The sequence below is a fragment of the Seriola aureovittata genome, chromosome 21 (assembly GCF_021018895.1).
Source record: "Seriola aureovittata isolate HTS-2021-v1 ecotype China chromosome 21, ASM2101889v1, whole genome shotgun sequence".
Lineage (NCBI taxonomy): Eukaryota > Metazoa > Chordata > Actinopteri > Carangiformes > Carangidae > Seriola > Seriola aureovittata.
In genome coordinates this window covers 9,691,098-9,716,406 of record NC_079384.1, presented here as the reverse complement: position 1 = coordinate 9,716,406, position 25,309 = coordinate 9,691,098, and the positions used below count along the sequence as shown (strand labels likewise).

General features: G+C 39.9%; 1 protein-coding gene across 8 annotated transcripts in view; it reads left to right on the top strand.

Annotated features, from left to right (window-relative positions):
- The window catches only part of plce1 (phospholipase C, epsilon 1), a 103,000-nt gene that overhangs the window by 39,738 nt on the left and 37,953 nt on the right, over positions 1 to 25,309 (top strand). For 4 of the 8 annotated variants that reach the window (XM_056365895.1, XM_056365896.1, XM_056365894.1 and 1 more), the window contains exons 8-30: positions 10,225 to 10,379; positions 10,645 to 10,812; positions 15,673 to 15,818; positions 15,918 to 16,065; positions 16,256 to 16,366; positions 16,453 to 16,562; positions 16,762 to 16,878; positions 18,387 to 18,428; positions 18,834 to 18,962; positions 19,048 to 19,184; positions 19,596 to 19,702; positions 19,857 to 19,981; positions 20,129 to 20,273; positions 20,662 to 20,826; positions 21,078 to 21,192; positions 21,399 to 21,558; positions 21,648 to 21,770; positions 22,703 to 22,839; positions 22,934 to 23,172; positions 23,359 to 23,420; positions 23,728 to 23,893; positions 24,021 to 24,128; positions 24,504 to 24,620. In XM_056365895.1, coding sequence (XP_056221870.1) covers positions 10,225 to 10,379; positions 10,645 to 10,812; positions 15,673 to 15,818; positions 15,918 to 16,065; positions 16,256 to 16,366; positions 16,453 to 16,562; positions 16,762 to 16,878; positions 18,387 to 18,428; positions 18,834 to 18,962; positions 19,048 to 19,184; positions 19,596 to 19,702; positions 19,857 to 19,981; positions 20,129 to 20,273; positions 20,662 to 20,826; positions 21,078 to 21,192; positions 21,399 to 21,558; positions 21,648 to 21,770; positions 22,703 to 22,839; positions 22,934 to 23,172; positions 23,359 to 23,420; positions 23,728 to 23,893; positions 24,021 to 24,128; positions 24,504 to 24,620 — 3,032 coding nt within the window. The remainder of the gene's footprint in view (positions 1 to 10,224; positions 10,380 to 10,644; positions 10,813 to 15,672; positions 15,819 to 15,917; positions 16,066 to 16,255; positions 16,367 to 16,452; positions 16,563 to 16,761; positions 16,879 to 18,386; positions 18,429 to 18,833; positions 18,963 to 19,047; positions 19,185 to 19,595; positions 19,703 to 19,856; positions 19,982 to 20,128; positions 20,274 to 20,661; positions 20,827 to 21,077; positions 21,193 to 21,398; positions 21,559 to 21,647; positions 21,771 to 22,702; positions 22,840 to 22,933; positions 23,173 to 23,358; positions 23,421 to 23,727; positions 23,894 to 24,020; positions 24,129 to 24,503; positions 24,621 to 25,309) is intronic. The other 4 variants (XM_056365898.1, XM_056365897.1, XM_056365901.1 and 1 more) reach the window with 1 other exon arrangement.

Genomic DNA, 25,309 nt, shown 5'->3' with positions numbered 1-25,309 from the left:
CTAACCTAGTACCAAAGCTATCCGGACACCGAACATTGCATATTAGCATTACCTTCCTAGGCTTAGGTCCATATTCACAGCCACATTGTACGTACACACACACACACGCACACACACACACAGGCAAACCACCTCTGTGTGTCAAAGGCAGGCATGTGCCATTTGAATGATTTGACATTTAGAGTACCAGAAAGCAGCGTCTTGTCTCCAGAGATGATGCTGCCCCTGTTACAGGGGCAGCATCATCTTAAATAAAGACAAGAAACATGTAATGCATGTTTGGTACTGAAACTTGCCGTAAATCTTCATCAAATGTAACACAACTCACACATTTTTCATAAATACGCTATGGCAGGTTTGAGTTTGTCACATGAAACTGGCCATGTTTGAAAGAGACACACAGCTTTAGAAAAGAAGTGTACCACCGCTATCTGTTGACGTGGTCCACCTCTTCTGGAAATCAAAGGTTTTTTTTTATCCTCTCTGGTGAAGGGGGTCATCTTTGTGCCATCTCTACAGAACAGGCTTTTATGCTCTCTCTCTATACGTTTCCTCTCCTCCATCTTTTTGGTCTTCATTCTCCCCTGTAATGAAAATGCAGCTGTCGGGGGAAAGGGGAAAAAAAATAGTGAAACCTGCGTTTTTGCCTCGCTCTTGTTACTTTATTCAAGGATTCTCTGTATCTTTATCTTTAATCTCAGAGCTGTAACTTCTTTTCAGTACCCAATATTCATACTGACACTCTTGTACTACTATTTTGAAATGTTGTGTGTTGTATTCTCTAATAAAACTCTTTCCTCTATCCTGGTAGCAGTTGCATATCACAGGTAAAAGCTCAGCTGGATTTGGAACAGTCTGAGTCTTAAACAGTAAATGTTGTGTTGATGCCAGCAGTTATTTGTAAGAGCAGGTGTTACATTTGACAAATGCTTGATATTATTCATAGTACAACTTTATAGTACAACAAGAGTTTGTCTTGCCATAATTATGACATACTAAGTCACGACTATGACATACAGAGGTATTGATTATGACCAAACATTTCCTATTTTTATTTATTTTTTCTTGTGAATGCAATGTGTTTGAGCATATAATTCCTATTATTAGCCTCATGAAGAATTGATTTTGGGTACAAGATAGTGGCAGAAAAACTGGGGCTGGAGGAGCCACTTAACAAACCTGACCAGTGGCTCTGGCCCAAATGCTTTCATAGATTACCAGGATAATCACCCAGCCACCCTTGGTGTATTCTTAGAGTTTTACTGTGAGTGGTGAGAGGTGGAATGTTTTTCTTTACCTTCTCTACGTTCCACATTCACTGTCACGATCTGAAGCATTTTGCTGGTTACTCTGATGTATGTGAAAGACTTATGTCTTTCTGTAACATGGCAATGATTCGGTTTTAGTGGTATAGGTCAAGAGGACGTTTTGATAAATGACAACTTACAGGTTGAGCTGGCACATGTCTGGGTCAGTGTGACAGGCTTTTGTTGTGAGAGTCAACACCTATAAAGGCAAATAGTGGTACTGGAAAAAAATGCCAACTGGTTAAGACAAGGGTAAGGTCAAGGTGATATGTGTATTTGTGTGTGTGTGTGTGTGTGTGTGTGTGTGTGTGTGTGTGTGCTGCTGTAACACATGTGGAAGCATACTGAGAAATAGAGAGACCATAAATCATTGCTGAATATGCCCGTAATTAAAGGCAGTTGTTTTTGTTTCATGGAGCTTGTCTTTGTGAAACGTGTGAAGTCCATGTCAGCTCCAACACTGCTGATGTTTGAGGCTTTGAGCACAATATTTGTGAAAATGCACCTTTTAAGTATGTTTTATATAGACATGGACATGTTCTCAGTTCGCATATGCTCAAGGCTTGCATCTGTTAATGTGTGTGTTCATCAAAGTAACGTAAGTGCATCAATTGAAGCAGTTTTTTCTCCTTTTCTTTACATTTCATAGATCAGAGTCTTAATCGAAAAACTAATCTGCAGTATTTTCAATAGTGAAAATAGTCATGGCAACACTAGAAGAAACCAAAACATCATATTGAATCATTCATTCCTCATGTTATCTAACATATTTTCGCTTGAAGCATTGATCTGAGAAACAGACAAGTAGTCAATGGTGCAAGGTAAAAAGACACAAATTACATTACAGACACAGTCTAGATATTAAAAAAAAGAAATAATACAAGTTAGGTATTGTCTCTTTCTCAGATTAAATCGAAGGCAACTGGACTTGTATTTGTCTGTGGAAGACGTTTCGCCTCTTATCCAAGCGGCTTCATCAAGTCAGGTATTGGCAAAAAAAAGGCCAAACATATAGATATAGATATAGATCCTTTATATTTGTGGAGCAGGTGTCACTCATCAAATAATGGCTGTGTGATTTTGGCATTAATTGTTTCACTCCTTCACTGACAAACCATATAATTTGAGTACAATGAACAGCTACTGAAGGCCACTGGGATTTAGCCATATTCATGTGAACTATAAATGTTTAAGTGCTTTTCTTGAGCTCATTTCCTTCATAGCACAATTTACTGTACTGCTGAAAAGGAAGTAGGCAGCTCAGTTATAGGCTGCCATCCTTCCAGCTTGGTAGTGGTCTTTCTTTCCTTTTCACTCTTCCTCTCAGTCGTCATTGTACATTGTGTTGCCTGCTAGCATTTAAGACCCACTGACAGCAGATATGGTGGGGAATCATAGTGAACGGAAGTCACAAGTATTTCAAGAACACACTGTTTACATGACCATAACTGCTAAAAATATTCTGCTGATTGCTCTTATACTGGATCGTGACATTTTTTTCTCTCGTTAATTATCTAAACTTTTCAGTATAAATTGTACAATATTTAGCATTTATGCATTAGATCTGCTGTAATCAAAGATACAGTATTTTGACCAAGATAACAGATGAACAAACCTGCTAGCCATGGCTCTCATACAAGCAATTAATTAAGTAATAAAGGAGGGAATGTTATACTCCTTTTAAGAGACTACTGATATAGCTTGAGTTTTGGTTTGTGACACCTAAAAACAAAATGATACATTTCTGAAAATTGAATTGAACCTATTTAGATGTTTATCTTCAAGTATACATTTATTTCTGCTCTGTGCTATATTTGCAGTATAAAGTAACAAATATAGGGCAACATGTATCATTCACAATACACATTTCTAGCATGTATGGGTTGCAACTATTTTCATTATTGCTGGGATTAATCTGTTGATTACTTTTAGATGAACTGATTTACTGTCAGAAAAGTGTGCCCATCACAGTGTCCTAGAGCCCAAAGTGACACCCTCAAACAGAGAATAGTGGGAAATCATCATATTTGATAAATGACTGAAATGATTATCAAAATGGTTGATTAATTTGTGATTATTTTTTTTTGTCATTGGACTCTTCAATTAATTACTAATTGTTTCAGGATTCATATATTAAATACAGGTAAAGTCCTATTAGACACATTTAGATGTATAGTGTAAACACCTCAGTAACAAGCGGCACCTTACTGGGACACATAATTGGAAATGATATTTTGTTTTCCAAAAATGCAGAATTTACAAAGTTTTCATTGATTGATTTCTATGTTAAAAATTTTTTTTTAGATGTATTGTTATACCTTATTACTTGTTCTATACATTGTTTATATGAATGCATAAATGATGGCAGTGTGTGTCTGTGCAGTGGGATGGTCTGACTGGTCCAACTCTAGCGCACGGCTGTGAACTATGTATGGTGTCAATGAAGGGTGGGCGGGAGAGAGAGTATGTGTGAGAGAGAGAGAGAGAGAGAGAGAGAGAGAGAGAGAGAGAGGAGCAGTGAATGTCTTCAAGAGAGAGAGCAAGGAAAGACTGTTTGCTGGGAAGAGAAGGGGAGAGTAGCCAGGTGAGCCAAAGAGAATCAAAGACAAAGTGCGAGTTGGAGTGAGTTCAAGTTAGAAATGGAGTAAGGGGGAGAGAAGTAGAGCAGACAGCCAGAGCGAGAGAGAGAGAGAGAGTGAGTGAGTGAGTGAGTGAGTGAGAGAGAGAGAGAGAGAGAGAGAGAGAGAGACAGAGAGCAGCTGCAGGAGAGAGGAGACCGGCGGCTCAAATGTGGACAAGTGTACCTCGGTCACCCCGGCACTGAGCTGTCAGTGTGGGAGGCAGAGTGGCCAGCTGTATCTAGCAACCATGAAGCACGCTCAGAGAATGGACTTCAAGCTGATCAGTGAGTAGAGGAAATGTGAGATACAGTGCAGTGTGGGTGCTCATGTCCTCACAAACTAAACTGGTTTTCAGTGGCTGGGGAGTTCACATATGAAATAAGTCTGTCTGCGTTTGTGTGCACATGTGTTTGTGTTCATGTAGTGTCTTTATGTATGTGTAAATAGGAACTGTCGTACGTTGTCTAGTGTGGTCAGCACTTCATTATTATGCATATCAGAAATCAAAGGGACCTAACTCATTAAAAAGGAGTACTGTACTTAAACAATATGTTTACATGGTTGCACAGCTGGGTGTTTAAGAAAGTAAGATAAAAACAAGATTTGGTTTCATCTTGGATAGAAATCTTTGCTCAGGTTTTGGATTATATAATGTCTATTGATACTACACTTTTATAGTTAGTTTCTTGGGTTTCCTGTGACTGTGTTACATGACTGTCTCTGTTTTTTTCTAATTGTTGCCAAATGCAGACTCATAGTTTCAGTTTTTGTACTTTGTAACTCTCTTGGCAGGACTTTTGTGTTTGACCTTTTAATTGGCCGTTTGCAGCCTCTTAAATTCTGTGTTTTTCTGTGTTTCTGTAGATTTTACTGCAAAAGGTGTATCTATATCTGGGGAAGGTTTTAATGTTGCTTTGCTTACTGGCAAATAAGCACCTACCTGTGATTCATGTTTTTTTTTTTTTTAAAAAGCAAGCCTTTTGTGCTTTGTTTTTTGTTGCTCTATATATATATATATATATTTTTTTTTTTTTTTTTTTTTCCTTTACGTGTTGCGTGCATATATTGCAAGATTTCATGAACTCATACATTCAAAACACATTAGCCACCAACTCGCTGCGATTGTCTGTAACCAATAGAAGCTGCAGGGGGCAGTAGCAAACATTGTGATTTAATTAGAAAAAGTTTATGTTTATTGAAAAGTGCGATCAGTGATACAGCACTTTGAAAGTGTGTGTGTGATGAAGTGCTGTGCACTGTGCCCCCTTTATACCAGAAACCTGATGGCATGACAGTGAAGAATTTCTGGGTCCCTGGGTAACATCACTTTGAACTGACCCTAAGAATGAATGTCACACATGGCCATGAATATGTTTTGAGTTTTACAGTGTACAACAAAACCACAAAGATTACCCATGTGTTCCATCTGATTTGTATCAAGTCACTGTGAAGTTACTGGCTAAAGGTCTTAAGTCTCTTTTTTGCAAAGTATGTTTGCAAGTAGAAAGTGAATGTGCCTCTTTCACAGTAAGGTTTCACCTGATGCTTTTCATGTGAAGATAAGTGTAAAGCACTACTATGCTGCTTTAAGAATCTCCAAAACCTCCAAATCTACATTCACTTGATTTAATTATGTGCCCTATTTGATGCTCTAATTTGATCTTTGCTTTCGTAACAAGGAAGCATTTGCTCAATCAGTCCGAAATTATCTTTACGCTGATTCGTTGTCGTAGTCCTCCCCTCTAACAACGAAAGGTCAGAAGACTCTAAATGTTATATTTATGTCTGCACGTGGGACTGTATGTGCAATAGTGTGCATTTCTGATCCAAGAGGGAAAACTCCCTGTGATAACTCAGTGTTGTCAGCAGTCAGACAGATCAATGTTTATTGCTTCTGCTGCTGCTGTGTGTCTGTGTACTTGGCTGCGTCTACGTACTGTGAGTCCTTACACTATTTATTCTTGTGTGTTGATGTTTGCCACTGTTAGTTTGTTTGCTACTACTTGTTGATTTTTATCTGCACGAGGGTGTATATGACTTTTTCGTGTATTTACTTTCATGTGTATGTGTATGCGTGCCAGGAAGGACTTGGCAGTATCAGATGTTATTCTGCTATTTATGCCATGGAATATAACCGAGGAACTTGTTGTTTAACTGTTGTCTGAAGGGAAACTGGCTGATGCTGCAGTTTGGCTTTTGATTATATTGTTTGAAAAATTACATATTTTTCATGTACGTATGTTTGCTTACACGCAACACCACAGTAGCTCAAGATTCAGATGTTAATACTGAGGTGTAGGACAGTTTGTGGACATGAGCGACTCTTCCACCCAGAAAGCAGAAAGCAAAAAATAAAGAAGATTGTTGATGATTTAAATAAGATTTATACGTATGATGTATTTATAGGTTCAAAAAGCTAATTCATGCACAGTCCCTCGACTTAAAGTGTTCGTGCTGCACCTGTTTGAGTGCCCTACATACCCGTGCGGGGAAGATGTCATCAGCTTTATGTGTGGACTTGGCTGGCAAAGAAAGACAGCGCGGCCTATGTTCAAGGTTCCTTTCCTTTAGCTGGTATTAATAGCTGTGAATCACTCGATAAACAGAACAAACCTCAGTGAACTGTTGAAAGATTTCAACCAGTCTGAAAAGCAATGCTCAGCAATGAGTCAGTTATTGGTTGACTTAGAGGCAAATCAGGCAGATGGAGTGTTTGACTGAACAAGGTGCTCCTCATTTTGCAGTGTTTTTCCAAATATCTACTTTATATAAATTGTGCAGGATGATGTGATGATGGATGAACTGGTCATCGTGGCTGAAATAAAGTTACTATAATCAGAGGTTTGGCAAAGCTGACATAAAGTCATAACAAATAATCAGAGTTGTTGTCAAGTCTACGCTCTAAAGCCCTGTGCACATGAAATGTGACATTACAAACATGACCAACATACAGCACTCTAAACCTCTGAACCTTATACCCTATTAGTATTAGAAATCACGCATGAAACACTGATTTGCTACACACACACACACACACACACACACACACACACACACACACACATCCTGCCTCTCTTAATGGCATGCAATTTGTTGAAAACCAAAATATCACAATAGTGGTTAAAAAGGATGTGCAGCCAATGTACTCCATTCACCTCTGCATTTAGAGTCCCCTACACACACACACACACACACACACACACACACACACACAGGGTATTTGTATTCAGCAGCATGCATTACACATGAGTAAACCCATGCATAAAAATCACAGGGACATCATGGTCAATTAGTCCAGGTTCATGTTCTCTCAGTCTCACAGCAGGAGTGCTGCATGTTCAATGTGGCTTATCAGTGTTTCTCAAATTAGGGTCTATGATGTATAAAAGGTTAGAGGTCTTTTTCTCATGGGTCTACAGCTGATAATATTAGATACACTTATCACTATCACTGGAATCCAATATCTCATTCCATCCAGTAATCAGTCCCAGTGTTTATTTATCAGAGTTTTCTGTATCACTGCTGATATTGTATAGTGTGTGTGAAGCTCTGCAGGAACAAGTTGAGGATATCATGAATAGCACATGATAAAGGTTATTGAATTGCTGATACTTTTTTTTTCTAATGCAATTTTTTGGATAAATTAATTTTAATTTGAAGCCAGTGCTTTGACACAAAAATTATCTTTTGAATGATAAAATTATCTAAATAGCAAGGAATTTACATTTATATGTATATGCTGTATATACTGTACACAGTGCAGTTGTTGTTTTTGATCATCACTGTTTTATTGTTGGGACTTTTCTGTTTTCTCTGCGAATGCACATTTGCTTTTAATTAATTCCCCAGAATCTCTTAAGACCTTTCAGTCACTGCCTTGGCTGACAGCTTTGTCTCCCTGTGTGTTTCCCAGTTTGAAAGATGAATAAATTAATGATTGAGGCCTCTGTATGGTGATGATATTCATATGACTAATTTGAGGATGTGTCCATTTCCACTTCAAAAGGGTAGCTTGCAAAATCAGTTCAGGGCGAGAGAGGAGAGAGATACTGCTCATATGTTTGATAGATGTAAGACTGGATAGTTTTAAACTTTATAAACTTAATATTTCAAATTGTATTTTCTCTAATAAGAAAACAACTCACAATTTTAATTTTATTTTATTATTTTTAAAAATATTCAGGGCATATTTTTTTGCTGTAAAGGTATCTGTTTTTTTTTTTTTTTTTTTTTTTTTTATGGGAAGCCAAGGACAAGACAATCCTTAAGGTTATTTTCTGGCATACCTTCACCATGCAAAAGGAAGAGAGGAGCCGACAGATGATAGATGTTGTGAACCAGATGAACTACGTGGTCTGATATGTAGGTGGCCGCACTTTTCTTCATTGTCTGATTGTTTTACAAGTTGCAGCTGTTTCTACACAACTTCTTTTGAAGCGCTCGTTTGAAGTGGCACGTCTTTTCGAGGAGGTGCCGTGTTTGAGCTTTGGATTTGTTCAGTATGCAACTTTATTTGCAGGTCGCGTATGATGCCCATTCTCTGAAACACATTTTCATTTTTTCAGTAGTCAGATTCTTTTGATTCTCCTGTTTCATTTAATGCAAACACGGCTGAAAAATATGCTCCCGGTCTGCACTGTATCATGAATCGTAGCTCGCAACCTGTAGTCTGTCTCTGTGTAGGACATTTAAAGAATTTAGTGGATTATTCTGTCGCTCTAACTGTGATCGATAGCTCACACCTGTGTAAACTACAAAATTTCCACTTATTCTACTTATCTCTTCCTTCCTCTCTGTCTTTTCTCTGTCTTCTCCTCCCATCTCTCTTCTGCTCTCATTTTTCTGTCTCTGTTTCTCTATCTTGTTTTTTTTTTCTTGCTTGTATGAAACATTTTTCACCATCTTCTCTCTGATCAAACAACCTTTTCCTGCTGCGTCCTTTAACTAAGGTTTATATCAAGTTTATTTTCTTTTATTCTGGTTTTCTTCCCTTTCTTCCTTTCCCCTTCCTGTCTATGCTCTCCAAACACACACACATGCACACACACGCAAGCACTGTGAGTTCATTACAGAAGCTGTGAGACCGGATCCACAAATCAAACTGTGTAAATAAGCAAGTGTTGTTCCTGCAGAGCAATCACTGCTGTTGCCATGGCTACCTGTGGCACATCTCAAGGATTATCAAGGACAACCTTTAAGTGTGTGTGTCTGCATATGTGTGTGCATACACAGTCTTGTATGTGGGTGGTTGCGTGAGATTTCTGTGAGTGTGATAATTGACAGAGAGAATCTGTCTAATTCCTGGTACTCAATTGATTTGCTGTACATCGTCTTGCTTTCCTGTTATTTTACCTCTCTGACAAACACTTGATTCACTGACACCTTCTTGGTTCAGTGTGAATAAAGGTTGTGTAATGGTTTGGGTCTGACCACTCAGCAGCATTCAGTGCTGAAAACCTCACCCGGACAGTCTGTGCTTTAGAAGCAGAGAGGTTTTCGGGGCAGGAACTGTATCCCAGTGACTAAAATAGGATCTGTAAGGTACTGCAGTTGAATGTAGGTGAAACTCCTCAAAGACTCCCTCAAATGTTTCCTGGCAAAGCTCCCGTGCTGGAAAACGGCTGTTAGTTTATGTGGCATCCATCCCGACAATGTACTGTATGTCTACCTGGCAGCTCTAGCACCAGTGTAGAAACTGTCCATTAGTCCTTTGTTAGCAGAGATGAGGACAGGTTTGTGTGTGTGTGAGTGAGTGTGTGTGTGTGTAAACAGACAGACTAATGGACCTGACTGAAATCCAAACAGAGGAACTGGCAGGTGATCAATGCTGTTTACTTCCACCGGGTGAAGTGTGCAGACTTCCTTTGGCTGGTCGAGGGATAGAGAGAGTATGGTATGCAGGGATTGGTGGATCAGAAGACTTGTGACATTCAGTTTAATCCTGAAAAACTGATCCACATTTCATTGAGGCTTAGAGCTTTCACGGCGAAAGGGAAACACCAGAGTAGATAATGTCCCACTCTTAATCTCTCCTCATTCTCATTCCTGCTCTCTCTTCTTTCCACACTGGTATGAGGAGCAGCAGACTCTGCTTTCTTTGTGCTCTTGCGAAGATTTCAACTCATTCTTCCCTCTTCCCCTTGACTGCATTAACCTGTCCACAGTTCATCTCTCTCACCCTGTTTTCATGTTACCCGTCTTTCTCTCACTCAGAATGCTCGATGGTGATATCACATGTGGAAAAAATTACTGATCTCTCTTCTTGTCTCTCCCGCCTCCTTTACTTGTCCATCCAGAACGTCAGCTGGCCAGCAGTATGACCAGCAGCAGCTCTCTTCCTCCCAGTGTCAGTGGGATCAGTAAGGAGCTGGCAGAGCTGCGTCACCTGGTGCAGTTCCCTGAGGAGATTGCCTGTATCCTCACCGAGCAAGAGCAGCAGCTCTACCAACGGGTAGGAGGAATTCATACAATAGATGTTGGGGGTCAAAAAAAAAGAAGAAGAAGTAAACGCACTGTGTGGTTGTTGTTGGACAGGAAACAGGGTTCAGGAAAGACAGATATTGATTCTGAATTGACATCTTAGGGAAGAAGACACATTCAAAATTCAATTCATTCAACATTCAGTTTCTAATATAATAATCCCAGTCTCTGTTCAATCATTCATTTTTCAGTGTAATAAGAAATACTCACCCCTAACACTGTGTGTCTTACTGCAGGTCTTTCCCTTGGACTACCTCTGTTTCCTCACTCGAGACCTGGGCAGTCCTGAGTGCCAAACTAAACACCACCCAAACCTCAAGGCCTCATTGTCTGCGCCCGCCATGCCTACCCAGAGTGCTCAGCGAAGTAACGCTGTGGAGGACCTGGTGACACGGTTCAACGAGGTGAGCAATCCGAGTATAGTTTCTGTTGACCAACTAATTGATTAATCAACTAATTGTTTCAGCTCTGCCTCAACTGTAAGATCCACATTTGACACTTTTTTTTTAGGTATAAAGTCAGTAGGCCACTTCCACCTTTAAATCCTCGTGGGACTCATCGCAGTAACTTTCCCAGTCAGCCGACAGTATATCTCACAAGCTCAGTTTTTACTACACGACTGAAGTCTGGATGAGATCACTCGAGAATCTGTGATACGATTCAGCAAAGAATGTGGGATAGTTTGATGGTGAGACTCGTGAACGCCTTGACTTTTTACACACAGCCTTATACAGACGTAGAGTTACTCATATTGAAAAGGGGGCACCTCTCAACTATTGGGAAAATATTGATTTAAAAAAAAAAATGTTTCTCCTGTTTAGATAACTCTGTAGCCTGCCCTTAATGACATCATCAGAGACAGTGAAAATGCCTGTGCTCCGATTTGACATGAATATGAAAGGTTGAAAAGCGTTGCAGAGCAGCAATCATGTTTTCCTTTATGCTGTTGTGTTGTCTAGTGGAGACATACCAACGTATCAGCTCATGACTGAAGCACACACTGTGCAATGTAAGTTGGCTGAAGCTGCTCTCCTGGGTCTTGTGTCTTTATGGCGAGTGACTTTGAGGATAAACAATCACAACACTGTACTGGTGAGAAAGAGAAAGTGAGGCAGAGAGAGACTGATCGGGAATGATGAAGTCATCTTTAAGTTGCATGCCTTTCACATCAGCTGGTTTTCATTTAAGTCAGCGAGAGGAGAGGCACATGAAAAATAGTTTCCCAAATGTGCATCGTAGCCATATATGGGCACAATGATACAACAGTCAAATGACAACAGTGTGAAGACAGTGATGGAGAGGGAGACAAGATATGATGTAGGAGTATCCTGCCCTAGCTGACGGTACACTACGCTTTCGACGTTTACCTACATTCTCCTTAGCGATGGACAGTGTTATGTCAAATATTTACATTAAATATCTGTTAAAAGATCTTCCAATATTTTTCATTTTTCATTTTCAATTCCTTTTCAGAAGGCACTTGTCACATAATAGGGGATTTTTTTTCTGCTTTTATTCTTTTATAACCATTATCGGTACTGCTATGATTCAGATTATTGATTATGATTAACAAAGAATTAATCAGCAACTATTCTGATAATTAATTAGTTATTAAAGTAATTTTAACTAATATTTTTTTCCCATTCAAACTTCTCAGATGGGAATATTTTCTGTTTTTTTTACTCTTAGTCTATGTAAGTAAAACTGAAAATTTTGGTTGGTTGAACAAATTGACATTTTAAGATGTCACTATGGGCTCTTGGAACTTCTGATACATTGCATTTCTTTTGAGGAAATACATTTTCCACATGGTATGCATTTGTTTTTTGTTTTTTTTAAAGATATAGGTACATGTGGGTAACATTCTGGTTGAGGTTGTTCTGGTTGACTGTCCTGGACTGGATCCACTGTTTGCAGATATAAATGAATTAGTTTGAGTGTTTTATTTCTTCCCTCACACTTGACTGACAACATGTTGTAAATTTAAATGAAAAAAAATTATCTAATGGTTTTTTATCCTGAATTTCAAGCCATGTAAGGGAGTGAAAGATTCTGCTGTAAAAAGGATAGCACGGCAAGAGAGAATTTGGCGGCAAGGAAGGGTGAACAGTTTGGACCCCTTTGTGTCTGTCTGGAGTGTTTAGCTTTGACAGGACCAGTATGTGCTCATGCGCTGAGTTTGTAATAGTTCTCTGTCAACCTTGGTTATGTAATTCATGTATCAAGGAGAAACTGACCCTCATAGTTCAACTAATAACACGCGCACAGATGGAGACAGACAGACGGACAGACAGATGGACACATAGACAAACATCAATGAGGGATCAGCTTGTACCCAGCTCCGGTTCTCTGTGTGTGTGTATGTCTGTGTGTGCGTGTGAGTGCTTGAATTTTTGTCAACTGATAACACCTATGCTGTGTATATAAGGGATGGAGATGTTTGAAGGAACCTTTTAGACAGTTTTAGTCTGTTGTATTGTCCTCTTGTCTGTTTTCATCTCTGCTTTGCTCTTCTCTGCTATTACACGCTCTCTCTATATATAGCATATCTTCATATCCTGTCTACTATCTCTCTTACACAACACTAAGTACACACTTTTGCTATCTGGAATATCAGAAGAGATGCCAACTCCGTATGACTCCTTGATGTGCGACGGTTTCGAAAAGCCACTTTTCAGACGGTCAGAATGGTTTAGATGGCGATTGTAATACAACCCAGCTGCTGACATGGCTTCGCATTATGTCATAATTCTAGAAGTGACTGATAGCAGATTTTCACGCAACGCACGCAACGTACGCACGCAACGCACATCCTGGCACGCACAGAGCAAGGGAGTAACAGATAAGATACTGTAGGGCAGCGGCGTTGTTTGTCAGAAAGCCATATACAGTAGATTCTGGAAGAAGCTTCCGCACAACTGAAGTAACAGACACCGAGACGCTGCATCTTCTCTGGCTCCAGCGGGGGTTTTCTGTAGCTGACGCTTTGTATCTGATCCATCTGAAAATGGTGACAAGTGAGAAAAGAATAAAATTTATAAATATCAGCCAATGAAAAAGCTATCTGTGTAAATACAGAGATACTGCAACACCTTGATCAGGTGAGTTTGGAGCGGATAGTGTTCAATGGACAGGAAGGAAATAATGACCATTGTATTTTATAATATAAACGTATTGAGAATGGTTAATTAATTATAGGTCCCACCATAAGGTCCATTGAGTAGCTGCTCTGGAGCTATTGATCATATCACCTGATCTTCATCAGCAGATGTGGATGGAATGCTTAAAGTGCTCAGAGAAAATGGAAATTTTAACATCTACAATTCCGTGACGAATGGGTCGACTCCATCTGCAGATGAAGCTAATGTGATATATGATAGAAAGCTCTAGAACAGCTACCAAATGGACCTTGTGGTGAGGTCTTTTTCTCCACTGACATTTTTAAGGTCAAGAATAAACTTTGAACCTCATTTAAATTTTAGTTCCACTCAACGGCATAATCCATTAGACAGGATTTGGAGGATGAGTGGTGCAACTTTAGCTTAAGTTTTAGCTTTTAATGTTTGTCAGGTTGAGTCAATAAAGATATTGCATTAGGGAAAACAGTTTAGACGAGACAGTTTTAAGTGTGTGAGATGGATTACATTTTCACAGCAACCTTCCCGGCCCTCAGCCCTCCGAATACTCGTGCTTCTATCACACAGGAATGCATAAACTGGCATGCTTTCACTCATATTGGATAGGGACTTAACAAACCATAACACTATTAACATGAGTGAGTTTGAAATTATGACAGCCACCTTTTTAAAGCCTGACAAATAAAATTTAGCTTTTTATCAAACACTGTAGATTATATGTTTATGAAGTGAGCTCTGTGTATGTACAAGCTCATATCTGAGATGTCTGTATATACTGTGTGTTAAATTGTATATGTAAGTGCCTGATTTTGATATGTGAGTATCTATGGTCTCATATCTAGTGTATGTGAAAAGGTCGGTATTCTGTACATGGGCAGGGGGGTTTGGTTGCATGTGTAATGGATGATTGCTGTACTTGCTTGTGTCATAATCTACGAAAAGGTCAGAGGTCAGATTGGGGGGAAAAAAATCACATTTTACCAGTGTTAAAACTGTACTTTGTTACGTGTGTGTGTGGTGTGTGCGTGTCTTTATTTAGTCCCTGTGAAGTCAGACTGTGGTGGGCTTTACAGATCCTTACATAACCCAGTAATAGATCTCTGGGCCAGGGGGATGTTTTTACCGCCTGCAAGGGGGTTGGGAAGTTTCTGTGTGTGTGTGTGTGTGTGTGAATAAGTTCATGAAGCTAAAATGCATAGACACATATGCTAGAGAGCAGTCCGATTGAAATCTCATCTTTTCCCGTAGTGTGTGTGTGTGTGTGTGTGTGTGTGTGTGTGTGTGTGTGTGTGTGTGTGTGTGTTTGTGTGTGTGTGTGTGTGTGTGTGTCCATCACAAAAAATGTGAAAGGAAGCTGACTGTGATAAATATCTGGTCTGTATCTTTTAAGTGTGCTTGAGGGCAGTCTGAGCAGAGACAGAGTGTAGCTGATAGATATCTGATCTCATTCTTTCTTTTGTGTGGCGTGTGTGTGTGTGTGTGTGTGTGTGTGTGTGTGTGTGTGTGTGTGTGTGTGTGTGTGTGTGTGTGTGTGTGTGTGTGTGTGTGTCTGAGTGTCTGAGTGTCTGAGTGTGTGTCGATGTCAGTGTCAGAGTGTGGCCAGCTGGCATGCTCCTGTGCATAGACTACCACTTTAGACACAGGTTGCCATACCAGAATTTAAAAGAGACGACACAAGCGCATGGAAGACCACACACGACGGAGAGTCTCAGCTGACTGTCCTTTAGCTGTGGACCTTGCCTCCTGTTCACTGGGTTTTAACACACGTTGTAATAACACACTAACACATTTACTGTGGTTTGGTATCAACCTGAAGACTGTTCAATTAGCAGTGCCCACTGTTAAAACATTTTCATGCAGCTACGTGCAGCATATTGCACCAGTACTAAAGATTTTTATCCATGTACGTTTTCATAACAGTATGTTTATTTGAATATTAAAAATGGTTATAAATAACATTTTAATAAATGAATAGTCCAGAAAAGAAGGACTTTTCAAAAATTCTACTACTTCTGCTTAGATCTTAGGTGCTAAAGCTGGTGGATAAGCGGCGACATCAAGAATGTTACTGTTTGTTCATCAGTTTGAGTGTGATAGTAACTATTAGTAATATGTATGTGTCAATAGGTGAGTTCGTGGGTGACGTGGCTTGTCCTGACAGCAGGATCCATGGAGGAGAAGAGGGAGGTTTTCTCCTACCTGGTCCACGTGGCTAAATGCTGTTGGAACATGGGGAACTACAACGGTGTCATGGAGTTCCTGGCAGGACTCAGGTTTTAAGCAACACTCAGACAGGACACTCTCAAACATGCTAAAATAATCATTCTGGGCTCATAAATGTACAACTGATTGAGAATTTCTTTGTCTTCCAGGTCTCGTAAGGTGCTGAAGATGTGGCAGTTTATGGACCAGTCGGACATCGACACCATGAGAAGCTTGAAGGACGCCATGGCTCAGCACGAGTCTTCTTCTGAGTACAAGAAGGTTGTGACCAGAGCTCTCAATATCCCAGGATGCAAGGTGGGTTGCTGCTCAGGTGACGTTTGGTAATGTAATGGTCTAGTTATTCATGTGGGTCACTCCTCTTCAGTGTGCATTTGTTTCATGACTATAATAGATCATGTATATCTTTCTTTTCTGAGCACTGGAATGACAGAAAATCAAAAGCACAACTGGATGTGTTTTTCTCTGTCTTGTCCGTGCACCATAGGTTGTGCCATTCTGTGGGGTATTTCTGAAGGAGCTCAGTGACGCATTGGACGGGACGGCAAGTATCATTAGCCTTAAACCACCTCCAGACAACACAGAGGACTCTATAGAGGTACAGTAAACAGCATACACGAAAATACACACATCTTATATAACTGATCCAAGAAGTAAGAATCCAACATGTCCTCTTCTCTCTAGTTTGTGTCCGACTACAGCGGCCAGCACAACTTCATGTCGCGGTCCGGTCCAAATGGCTTGCATGTCCCAGAAAAAGAAGCCACTGTCAGCAACATCCTCCAGATTATCAGGTACGCTGCATCCATGTACAGACTGTTTCTGTACTTTCTGACTAATGACAGTCTTCTCTGATCTTCTCTTCTTGACTTTATTATCTGTCTGCTTCACTCCCCCGGCGATTTCTACCACTTTGTTCTACTCACCTTTTTTGCTTTGATCTCAGATTTGCAAATACTCTTGCTCTTCACTCCTTTCTGACTCTCTCCTCAGATCTTGTAATCGTAGTTTGGAGGCAGAGGATCCTGATGAGGCGTCCACCAGTCCCTCTTCTACTGGACCATCCCCCGCATCAAGAAACAACTCGTTCAGGGACCGCTGCCGCAATCAGTCAGTGTCTTTGTTTTGTTAGTTTTTTTCCTTTTTATTTTATATTCTGTTTACACAAAAGACAGAGTCCTTTCGGTGTCCAGCATCAAGCATTAAACTGCGACTCTGGAGCTCTTAAAAAATGAATGTGTTCTGTTTAAGAATACGTTACACTGGTGACTGTTTTCTGTCACAGGGTCTTAAGCCCATTCGGCTGAAGGATGATCTCTCTGTTTTTACTGTGTGTGGGGGATGTTGTGCAAGATAAGCTTTTAAGACATATAGTACAGTATCGAATGGCACCTAGCATGTGACCCAATCCATCAACACACTGGGACACTGTGTTTCAGTTGATTGCGTAGTTGTTTGTTTACTGTTTAACTGTAATTCTTCGTTCTGGCTTCTTCTTTTCATTCAAAAAATATGTTTAAAAAATGTAGAGCAACATGTAGAACGAATTCTTGATTCTAAATCTGTCTCAATTTGTATTTCAATATAATATATATTTTATCACTTTACCAAACAATTTAGAGGAATGTTAAGGCACCCTTAAGCTATTTTTAATTTTTGGTTGAACCACTCCTGGAAATTTTGTATTGTTTAGCACTGTGACCTTCCTGCTAAAGTTCTGTGTCCAAAATTGTGTTCTTTATTTTCCTGTTCATTCACAAGTGACTCATAGACAAAGTAAAAGAAAATGGTCTATTATTTACAGATTTTTTGATGAAAACTGAACCCTGCCATGCTGTGAATGATAGAAAGACTGCAGTTTCTGAAAAGGCATTTATGCACATGCCGCTACAACAGTCTCTCTTGTAATAAATAAGACAACTGCCATATAATGATTTTCAAACAATATAATGGATAATAACTAATAACAATAATAATAACAATAACTGGATTCTCACCAAACTTCTACTGTACAGCATCATATTCTGCGTCATTTGCCTGTCACAAAAATACCTGCACAAGTTAATGGGTTTGTGAAGGAACTTATTTACAGATTGTTATTGAGATGAGGTGATGTTCACATAAACCCCTGTGTCACAGAGAAAAGAGATAACAGGTTAGTTTCCTGTCAGGGCAGGAAGGAGCAGAGCTCTGGCACTTTTCAGCACACTGGTGACAGGTAGCTTGCTGGAATTAGGACACCAACATGAAATGCTGTTAGAGAACTGATTTAATTTCAGGCTCGGGCTGTGGTGTTTCTACTGAGGAAACCTGGATTATCTTCTCTTTGTTTCTAGACAGTTCTCTTTGACTCTGAGTTATTACTTCACGTTAGAGCTCAGGGAACACTACTTCATTTTGGCTAGGGGAATGCTGTTCATCCGTTTGTACTCGGATGCAGATAAATATCATCTTTCTTATTCGCAGAGGTTTAGGTGTTCTTTTCCTGTGTTTCTCTCTTTCCCTCCGGCATTGTCTTTTTGCTATTATTCTCTTTACTTCTGAGGGCTTGTGTCTGCTCTTTATTCTTCTCACTCTTCCTCTCCTACTTATTTGTCTCATTCTCCTCCATCCCTTAGTTCCCATTCATTTAGGACACCGCCAGAATCAAACCGTGTCTTGTAAGTGATTGTAAGAGTTTCAGGAGTAATGATGTCTAACCTCACCTGGATAGTTTGCGTAGAAAGTAGTTTAGTAGTCAAGGAATGTGCAATGACAAATGCATGATGCTTTTTTGCTTGTTCAACCACGCTACAGTACAGAGCTGTTTATTGTACTGTAGATGCAGCTAATTTCTTTCTTTTGACTAGACCTCAATGTATTTTCTAAATAACTGCTTCACTGCACTCTCTGCAATAGTTGAAATCCAACATAGAAACTGACAGATTTCTGATAGACTCATAGATTTCCTGTAGAAATCAGTAAACTAAAACTTTGATTTTCATACCACTTTCTCTTTTTTTTTATTTCTTTTTTTCACAACCTCACACTGCATTTCTTCTCTCGGAACTTCTATCCATTTTCAGATTCATGGTCGGGGACTTGTCGGATTCAGAAGGTGACTTGTCGTCTGAGCCGGTGGTGAAGGAGGTAGAGTTTCAGGGCACTGAGGAGACACACAGAGCTTTCAGCCACGGCACTGAGCTCATTCCCTGGTAAGAAAGAAACATGCACACACTCACGCAAAAATTTACACCTATCTCACACACACGCCACACTCTTTGTATTCTCTTTTTCTAGGTACGTGTTGTCACTACAACCTGATGTTCACCAGTTCCTGCTGCAGGGGGCTACAGTCATTCACTACGACCAGGACACCCACCTCACAGCTCGCTGTCTGCTACGACTACAACCTGACAACACAACACTTACCTGGGGTAAAGTATGACAGAGATTCATCAAAACCATCTCCATGTAATTTAAAAGACATGATTGGGGTTTTTTTACACCACTTTCAACCACTTGTAATTCATTTTGCTACTGTTATGTAATCAGTTTGTGTCTGCCATTGTGATATTTAAAACATTATGAGTATGTTTATATCCCAGACAGACAAGCCCCATTTCCCCTCTCATTATTCCTCTTTAAACAAATGGAAAACAGGCCTCCACGATATAAAAGAAAAATCCTATTTCCTGTGTCATTATTATGTTTTAAACATGTTGTAAATGTGTTTATCCCGACCCCCTGTCTCTTGTAACACATACAAATTAAACTGGTTGTAAATATGTGCATTCGTGCCGTTTACTACATTTCAAACATATCATAAATGTGTTGATTTACGGCAGGTAAGCCTCAGAGCGGAGGAGCTTCGCCTCCAGAACAACCCCTGGGATTAGGACAGACTGTAGTGGCAGGACTAGCAGAAGGCCTGTTGGACCTGGGAGTGGTGAAGGTTTGTTGAAGTGTTTTGGGATCTAAACTGCAAAAAAAAAAAAAAAAAGAGAATTGAATTTGAATATTCGAGACTCACAAATGTGCATTGAAAGAATACTTGACAGTCACGGGTTGGATTGTAGTCTTACTGATATGTTTATTTGAATGTGCAGGCAGTGTTTCTGGGTCACCAGGGAGTGGACGTCCACGCTGTGTGTTTGCAGAACAAGCTGAGCCAGATGACGGTGGAGGAGAACGGTCTCAGCCTCCTCTACGGTCTCAGCACCACCGACAACAGGTGAGTACCTTGTTACATCTCACATCCTACATTGAAATCCAGTTTTTGAACACTGGCGAATTGCCACAAAGGCAATTGGTAAGAAGATGAGGAGCTGCCTTCCTGTTCAATACATATGTTAACTGATCTCTCAACCGCTGGCAACAGGCTCCTGCACTTTGTGGCCCCTAATCACACGGCACGAATGCTTCACAAGGGCCTGTCAGAGTTGGTGAATGCAACCAGGAAATTAAAGAGGTTTCCCGACCAAAGGTTGCAGTGGCTGAGGAGGCAGTATGTCAGTCTCTATCAGGTAGATATACTCTAAACTGAATGGTGTTTCCTTCATAATACTTTGCTTACACACAATCAGTTCCATCAGTGTCTGACGTTTTTCAGTTTTATTACTTTTCCCTCTTTTAAGTAAATTGTGCCTTGGATTTTTGTCTCCATTGCTCTTTAAAGATGAAAAGTTCACACATGTCCCTAAAACATCTTGAAATCAAGGTAGTTTTCCTTCTCTTAGCCATTTTGTACCTATTCATTTTCTTTGGGAATTGAATCCTAAAGGGAATTGAATCCTGAGGAAAACTGAGGATCGTGTGATTTGCAAATTTTCTAAATGGCCTTCAGCTAAACTTTGCCTGTGTTAACCTATGTGTTTGCTTCCTTTCCTCTGTGTCTGTGTTTGCTTCTTTTAGGAGGATGGCAGGTACGAAGGCCCAACACTGGCCCAGGCCATTGAGCTGTTTGGTGGGCGCAGGTGGAACATGAGCACAGGTGGAACGGAGAAAACTGGTGCCCAGAAAAACAGCCCTCTGAGCATCAACGATAAGGCCAAGAAGAAGAAGAAGGTCCTGGTCAGGGTCAGTACATAGAGTTGACATTATACGTGCTATTTAAAAGATTGAAGTTAATTTTTAAGCTTCGCCGTGGCTCTTATCTCTTAAGAGGTAAATGTGAGCAAGTAAGACATAATTTTAATGCTAAAGGAGACATACAGGTTGGCCTGTCTTATTTCCTATTAAACCTACCAACTCACACAGAGTCAGTTTTTTTACTGCTGAATACAGTTGTTGGTTTGTTTTTCACAAAGTCTTTTACCCCCCCAACGCAGGGCGACAGCGGGGACGCCACAGATGACGAGATGGTTTCTAGGAAAACACGGAGCTGTAAGGAGGGGCTGTATCGGAACGGACCGGAGTCTGACAGCATTGACCAAGAAGATCCAGGTGACATTTTCAGAAGCCACTTGAATTCACAGAAAGAATCTAAACTCCATAGGTGTCTGCTAATTGAAGATGTAGCTAGATTAAAATGTATAATTACTATTGCAGTTACTAAAAAGTAAAACAATCTTTACATGAAATGATTTCCTATAGTACTGTATTATGTCCGCATGATCTTTATTTACACTTAGTCTTCTTTGCTTCCATAGAGGACAGCTTCCCTGGACCATTCTCCCTCTCATCCAATAAGAACCCTGGATTGCTAGCCTCTTCTTCATCCTCCTCTTCTTCATCCAGCATGGCAGGGTCCAACCAGTCCCGCCCACAATCCTCTCCAATCCTTTCAGGAACTGCCAAGTCACAGCCAGGGTTTGTACCATATATGAAGGACCCCCCCCCCCCCGACATCCTTTTTCATGTCAGGTTAAGAAATGTTTCCCCTTGTCTGTGGGTTGCAGGGCCTGGAGCAGCAGGTCGTGGCACGGTCGAGGTAAAGGCTGTTTCAAAGGCTTCCAGAACCTCATGATTTCTGACAGCACGATGAGCTTCATTGAGTTTGTTGAGCTCTTCAAGTCATTCAGGTAAATAAAAAAATAAAAAAAAAAGACAAAAAAAGAGCCCGCAGAGTAAGATGCTGTGCATAAGGCACAGATTGGCAGGCTGAACTTAAAGTTTTGAACATTTGATAAGTGTGTTTCTGTTTTATCTAACACAAACTAAAACCTGGATAAAACACATTTTTCTGGTTATATGTAACCATATTCAGTTATCGCCTGCAGAGGTGATATATGTTTATTGTCAATGGTCTGTTCATCATTTTTGCCATGTCACTCCCTCTTGTTATATAATTATTCTGTTTTTATCAATAGCAGCTAAAGACATGAGATCAAATAAATTCGGCAAATGTTTTTCACAGCAATAATGCCGAGGATATTTTCCTAAGATTCCTCTCTGTATAATATTTAGCTCCTATAATATTTTCCCCTGTCAAATCAAAGGAAACAATGTTTTTCCTTGATAAGAACTGGATCACTCTCATACCAGTCCTCCTACATTTCTTAGATTGTAGTGTATCCTCTCATCTGCTGCCCAGCAGTTTCCTTCAAAATTCCTCACTTGCTTAACTACAGCCTTGCCGAGAACATGGAACTACTTCAACATTGATTTCCTAAAGATGGTAGCTGAAATCCATTAGAGTATAATTTAGATATCTAGCCGAGGTCTGTCCAATGACTACTTAAAGTGTTAATTATGAATCTAACCCATGAATTTCAAACTCTTTAAACTTTTGTGTCAGCTTGTTAACAAGAAAAATGTAAAAAATGTTAACAACTTTGTTGAATGCCAGTGTATAAATATAAATTTGACTGCAAAACTAAATAGACAGTAATAGACAATATCTGTATTGGTGGAGCTGAATTGAAACAGATTTTTAAAGACAGTTTTGCGATGAACAGCTTGTCAGTGTCAGGCGGTTGAATAACTAAAAATCTGTGAATCATTTCCTCCACAGTATCCGAAGCAGGAAGGACCTGAAGGAGCTGTTTGACACCTTTGCTGTCCCCTGCAGCCGATCAAGTCCAGAGTCAGCTCCTCTCTACACCAACCTCAGAATAGATGACAAAGACACAGGGCTACAGCCAGACCTTGGTATACTATAGAGTTATATTCATTTAAATATTGTTAGCAGACAAAAACATGTACAAAAGCATTAACATTACTCCTCTGTTCCTCTCCTCTCCAGACTTACTAACCCGCAATGGTTCTGATCTTGGCCTGTTCATCCGGACGAGGCAGCAGATGTCCGACAACCAGAAGCAGATCTCAGACGCCATTGCGGCAGCCAGTATCGTGACCAACGGGACAGGAGTGGAGAACGCGTCACTAGGTGTCTTAGGCTTGGCTATTCCCCAGCTCAATGACTTTTTAGTCAACTGTCAGAGGGAGCACCTGAGCTACGATGAGATCCTCAGCATTATACAGGTAGAGTCTGGAGCCTGGATAAATGACTGCAAGGATGACACTTACAACATTTTATTAATCTCAAAAGGGATGGATTGATGGCTTGGAAATGTCTGACAGATTTGTGAATTGAGCAGATGAATGTGATGACACAAGGAAGTAAAAGGGACTGTTGATCAATGATAATGAATTGTTTTTCTCTTGCAGAAATTTGAGCCCTCATCAAGCATGAGACAGATGGGCTGGATGTCATTTGAAGGTTTTGCAAGGTATCATGAAAATTTACATATTTCAGAATGCATTGCATATTCATTTCAGAAACAAAATTAAAGTTTATATTGAATTCAAAACCCATGTGAAGAACTACATTACATACTGTATTCCAAATCTGTGGCAGTTAAAGACAACTTTGTTTTAAATGAAATAAAAAATAAGGTACTGAATTTTCAATTGTAACTATCCCTGCGAGGCATGTTTCTGTCCTATATTTTGATAAAAAAGTGATGGCTTGCTAATTATAATCCGTGCAATAGCATCATGTATTGTAATCTTAGCGTATTTCTCTGTCCATACCAGATACTTGATGGACAAGGAGAACTTTGCTTCTCGTAATGAGGAATCCCAAATGAACCCTGAGGAACTGCACTATCCTCTGTCCTACTACTACATTGAGTCTTCTCATAACACCTATCTGACTGGACACCAGCTCAAAGGAGAGTCCTCTGTTGAGCTTTACAGTCAGGTCAGTCAGACAATAACTTGCTATGTTTTTACCCAGGATTTTAACATATTTTTTTTTATCCACAACTCCTGTTTCTTTTTCTTTTTTTTAATATTGATACTAAATTGTGAATGTCTCGGTTACTTAGGTGCTACTACAAGGCTGTAGGAGTGTCGAGTTGGACTGTTGGGATGGGGATGATGGCATGCCAGTTATTTACCATGGACACACACTCACCACTAAGATACCCTTCAAGGTTAGGAATGCATATTGATAATTTGATTGAGAAAAGAGAAGTCCATTAATTGGAAAAATAAAACAAAATGAAAACAATCCATCACTGGCTCTCCCTGCTTTTCCGCTCTCATGTCTCATTGGATTGACATGTCAAAAACAACCTTCAAACACAATTGTACTGCTGTGCGATGTATTAATTTTGACATCAGTTCACCAGTTACCTTTCTATTATTTATTTCATGTAATCAGACTTGGACATCTGTATTTATTTATAAGTTGTATCTAGTGGTAAACCTAATTTGTATTGGTTTCCACAGAGTTTTATTGTCACATATTTGACTCAGAGAGCTGTTCTGAGAATTCTGAGAATTAAATCTCTCCCATCATCCTCCAGGATGTGGTGGAAGCAATTAACCGGGCTGCGTTTGTCAATTCTGACATGCCCGTCATCCTGTCCATAGAGAACCACTGCTCCCTTCCACAGCAACGCAAGATGGCGGAGATCTTCAAGGTATGTTTTCCATGTGTGGTCAATTTGTTTGTCAGTATTTAAATTTTTGATTAGTGAGTGGTAACTGAGACACAGAGAGTCTTTGTCATTTGAGTGACTTATGAATTTCGAGTAGAGTGTCGTTTTTTTTAAATCCTGGAGAAACGTTGATTAAAGGTTGATTAACCTGCTTCATATTCAGGGAATTAGATACACCTACACCTTCAAACAGTGTAGTTTCTTGTCCAAACCCACTACTGCCCTAACCACCTAACAGGTGGGTTTTCCTCAATGGCACTTGTAACAGCGGCGCTTTTGTAGCAAGAGTAGAACTACACTCATTTGTTTTCCTAGACCAGATTTTTCTCAGCTGCTCTGGGCATTCAAACTGGCAGACTTCCAGACAGTCAGCTTGCTTTTTTAATCTCCAGGCTACAACTGTCCCTTTCCTCTTTTTTTTTTTTTTTTTTTTTTTTTTTTTTTTTTTAAGTTGTATACTCAAGGCCACACATATCTGGGCACGACAGATACATCACAGAATAACATCGTGCTTTCATCTAAGAAACCTTCCCAGCATTTCATCCTCTCTGGAGACTGACTTCTGAGTGGCTTGATAAAGAGAAGTCTTTCATGTTCAGACAGCTCACCATGAGCTTGTTTATTTGTAATGTTTTTTGTGTTGATAAAAGCACTTTCATTATTGAGTTGTT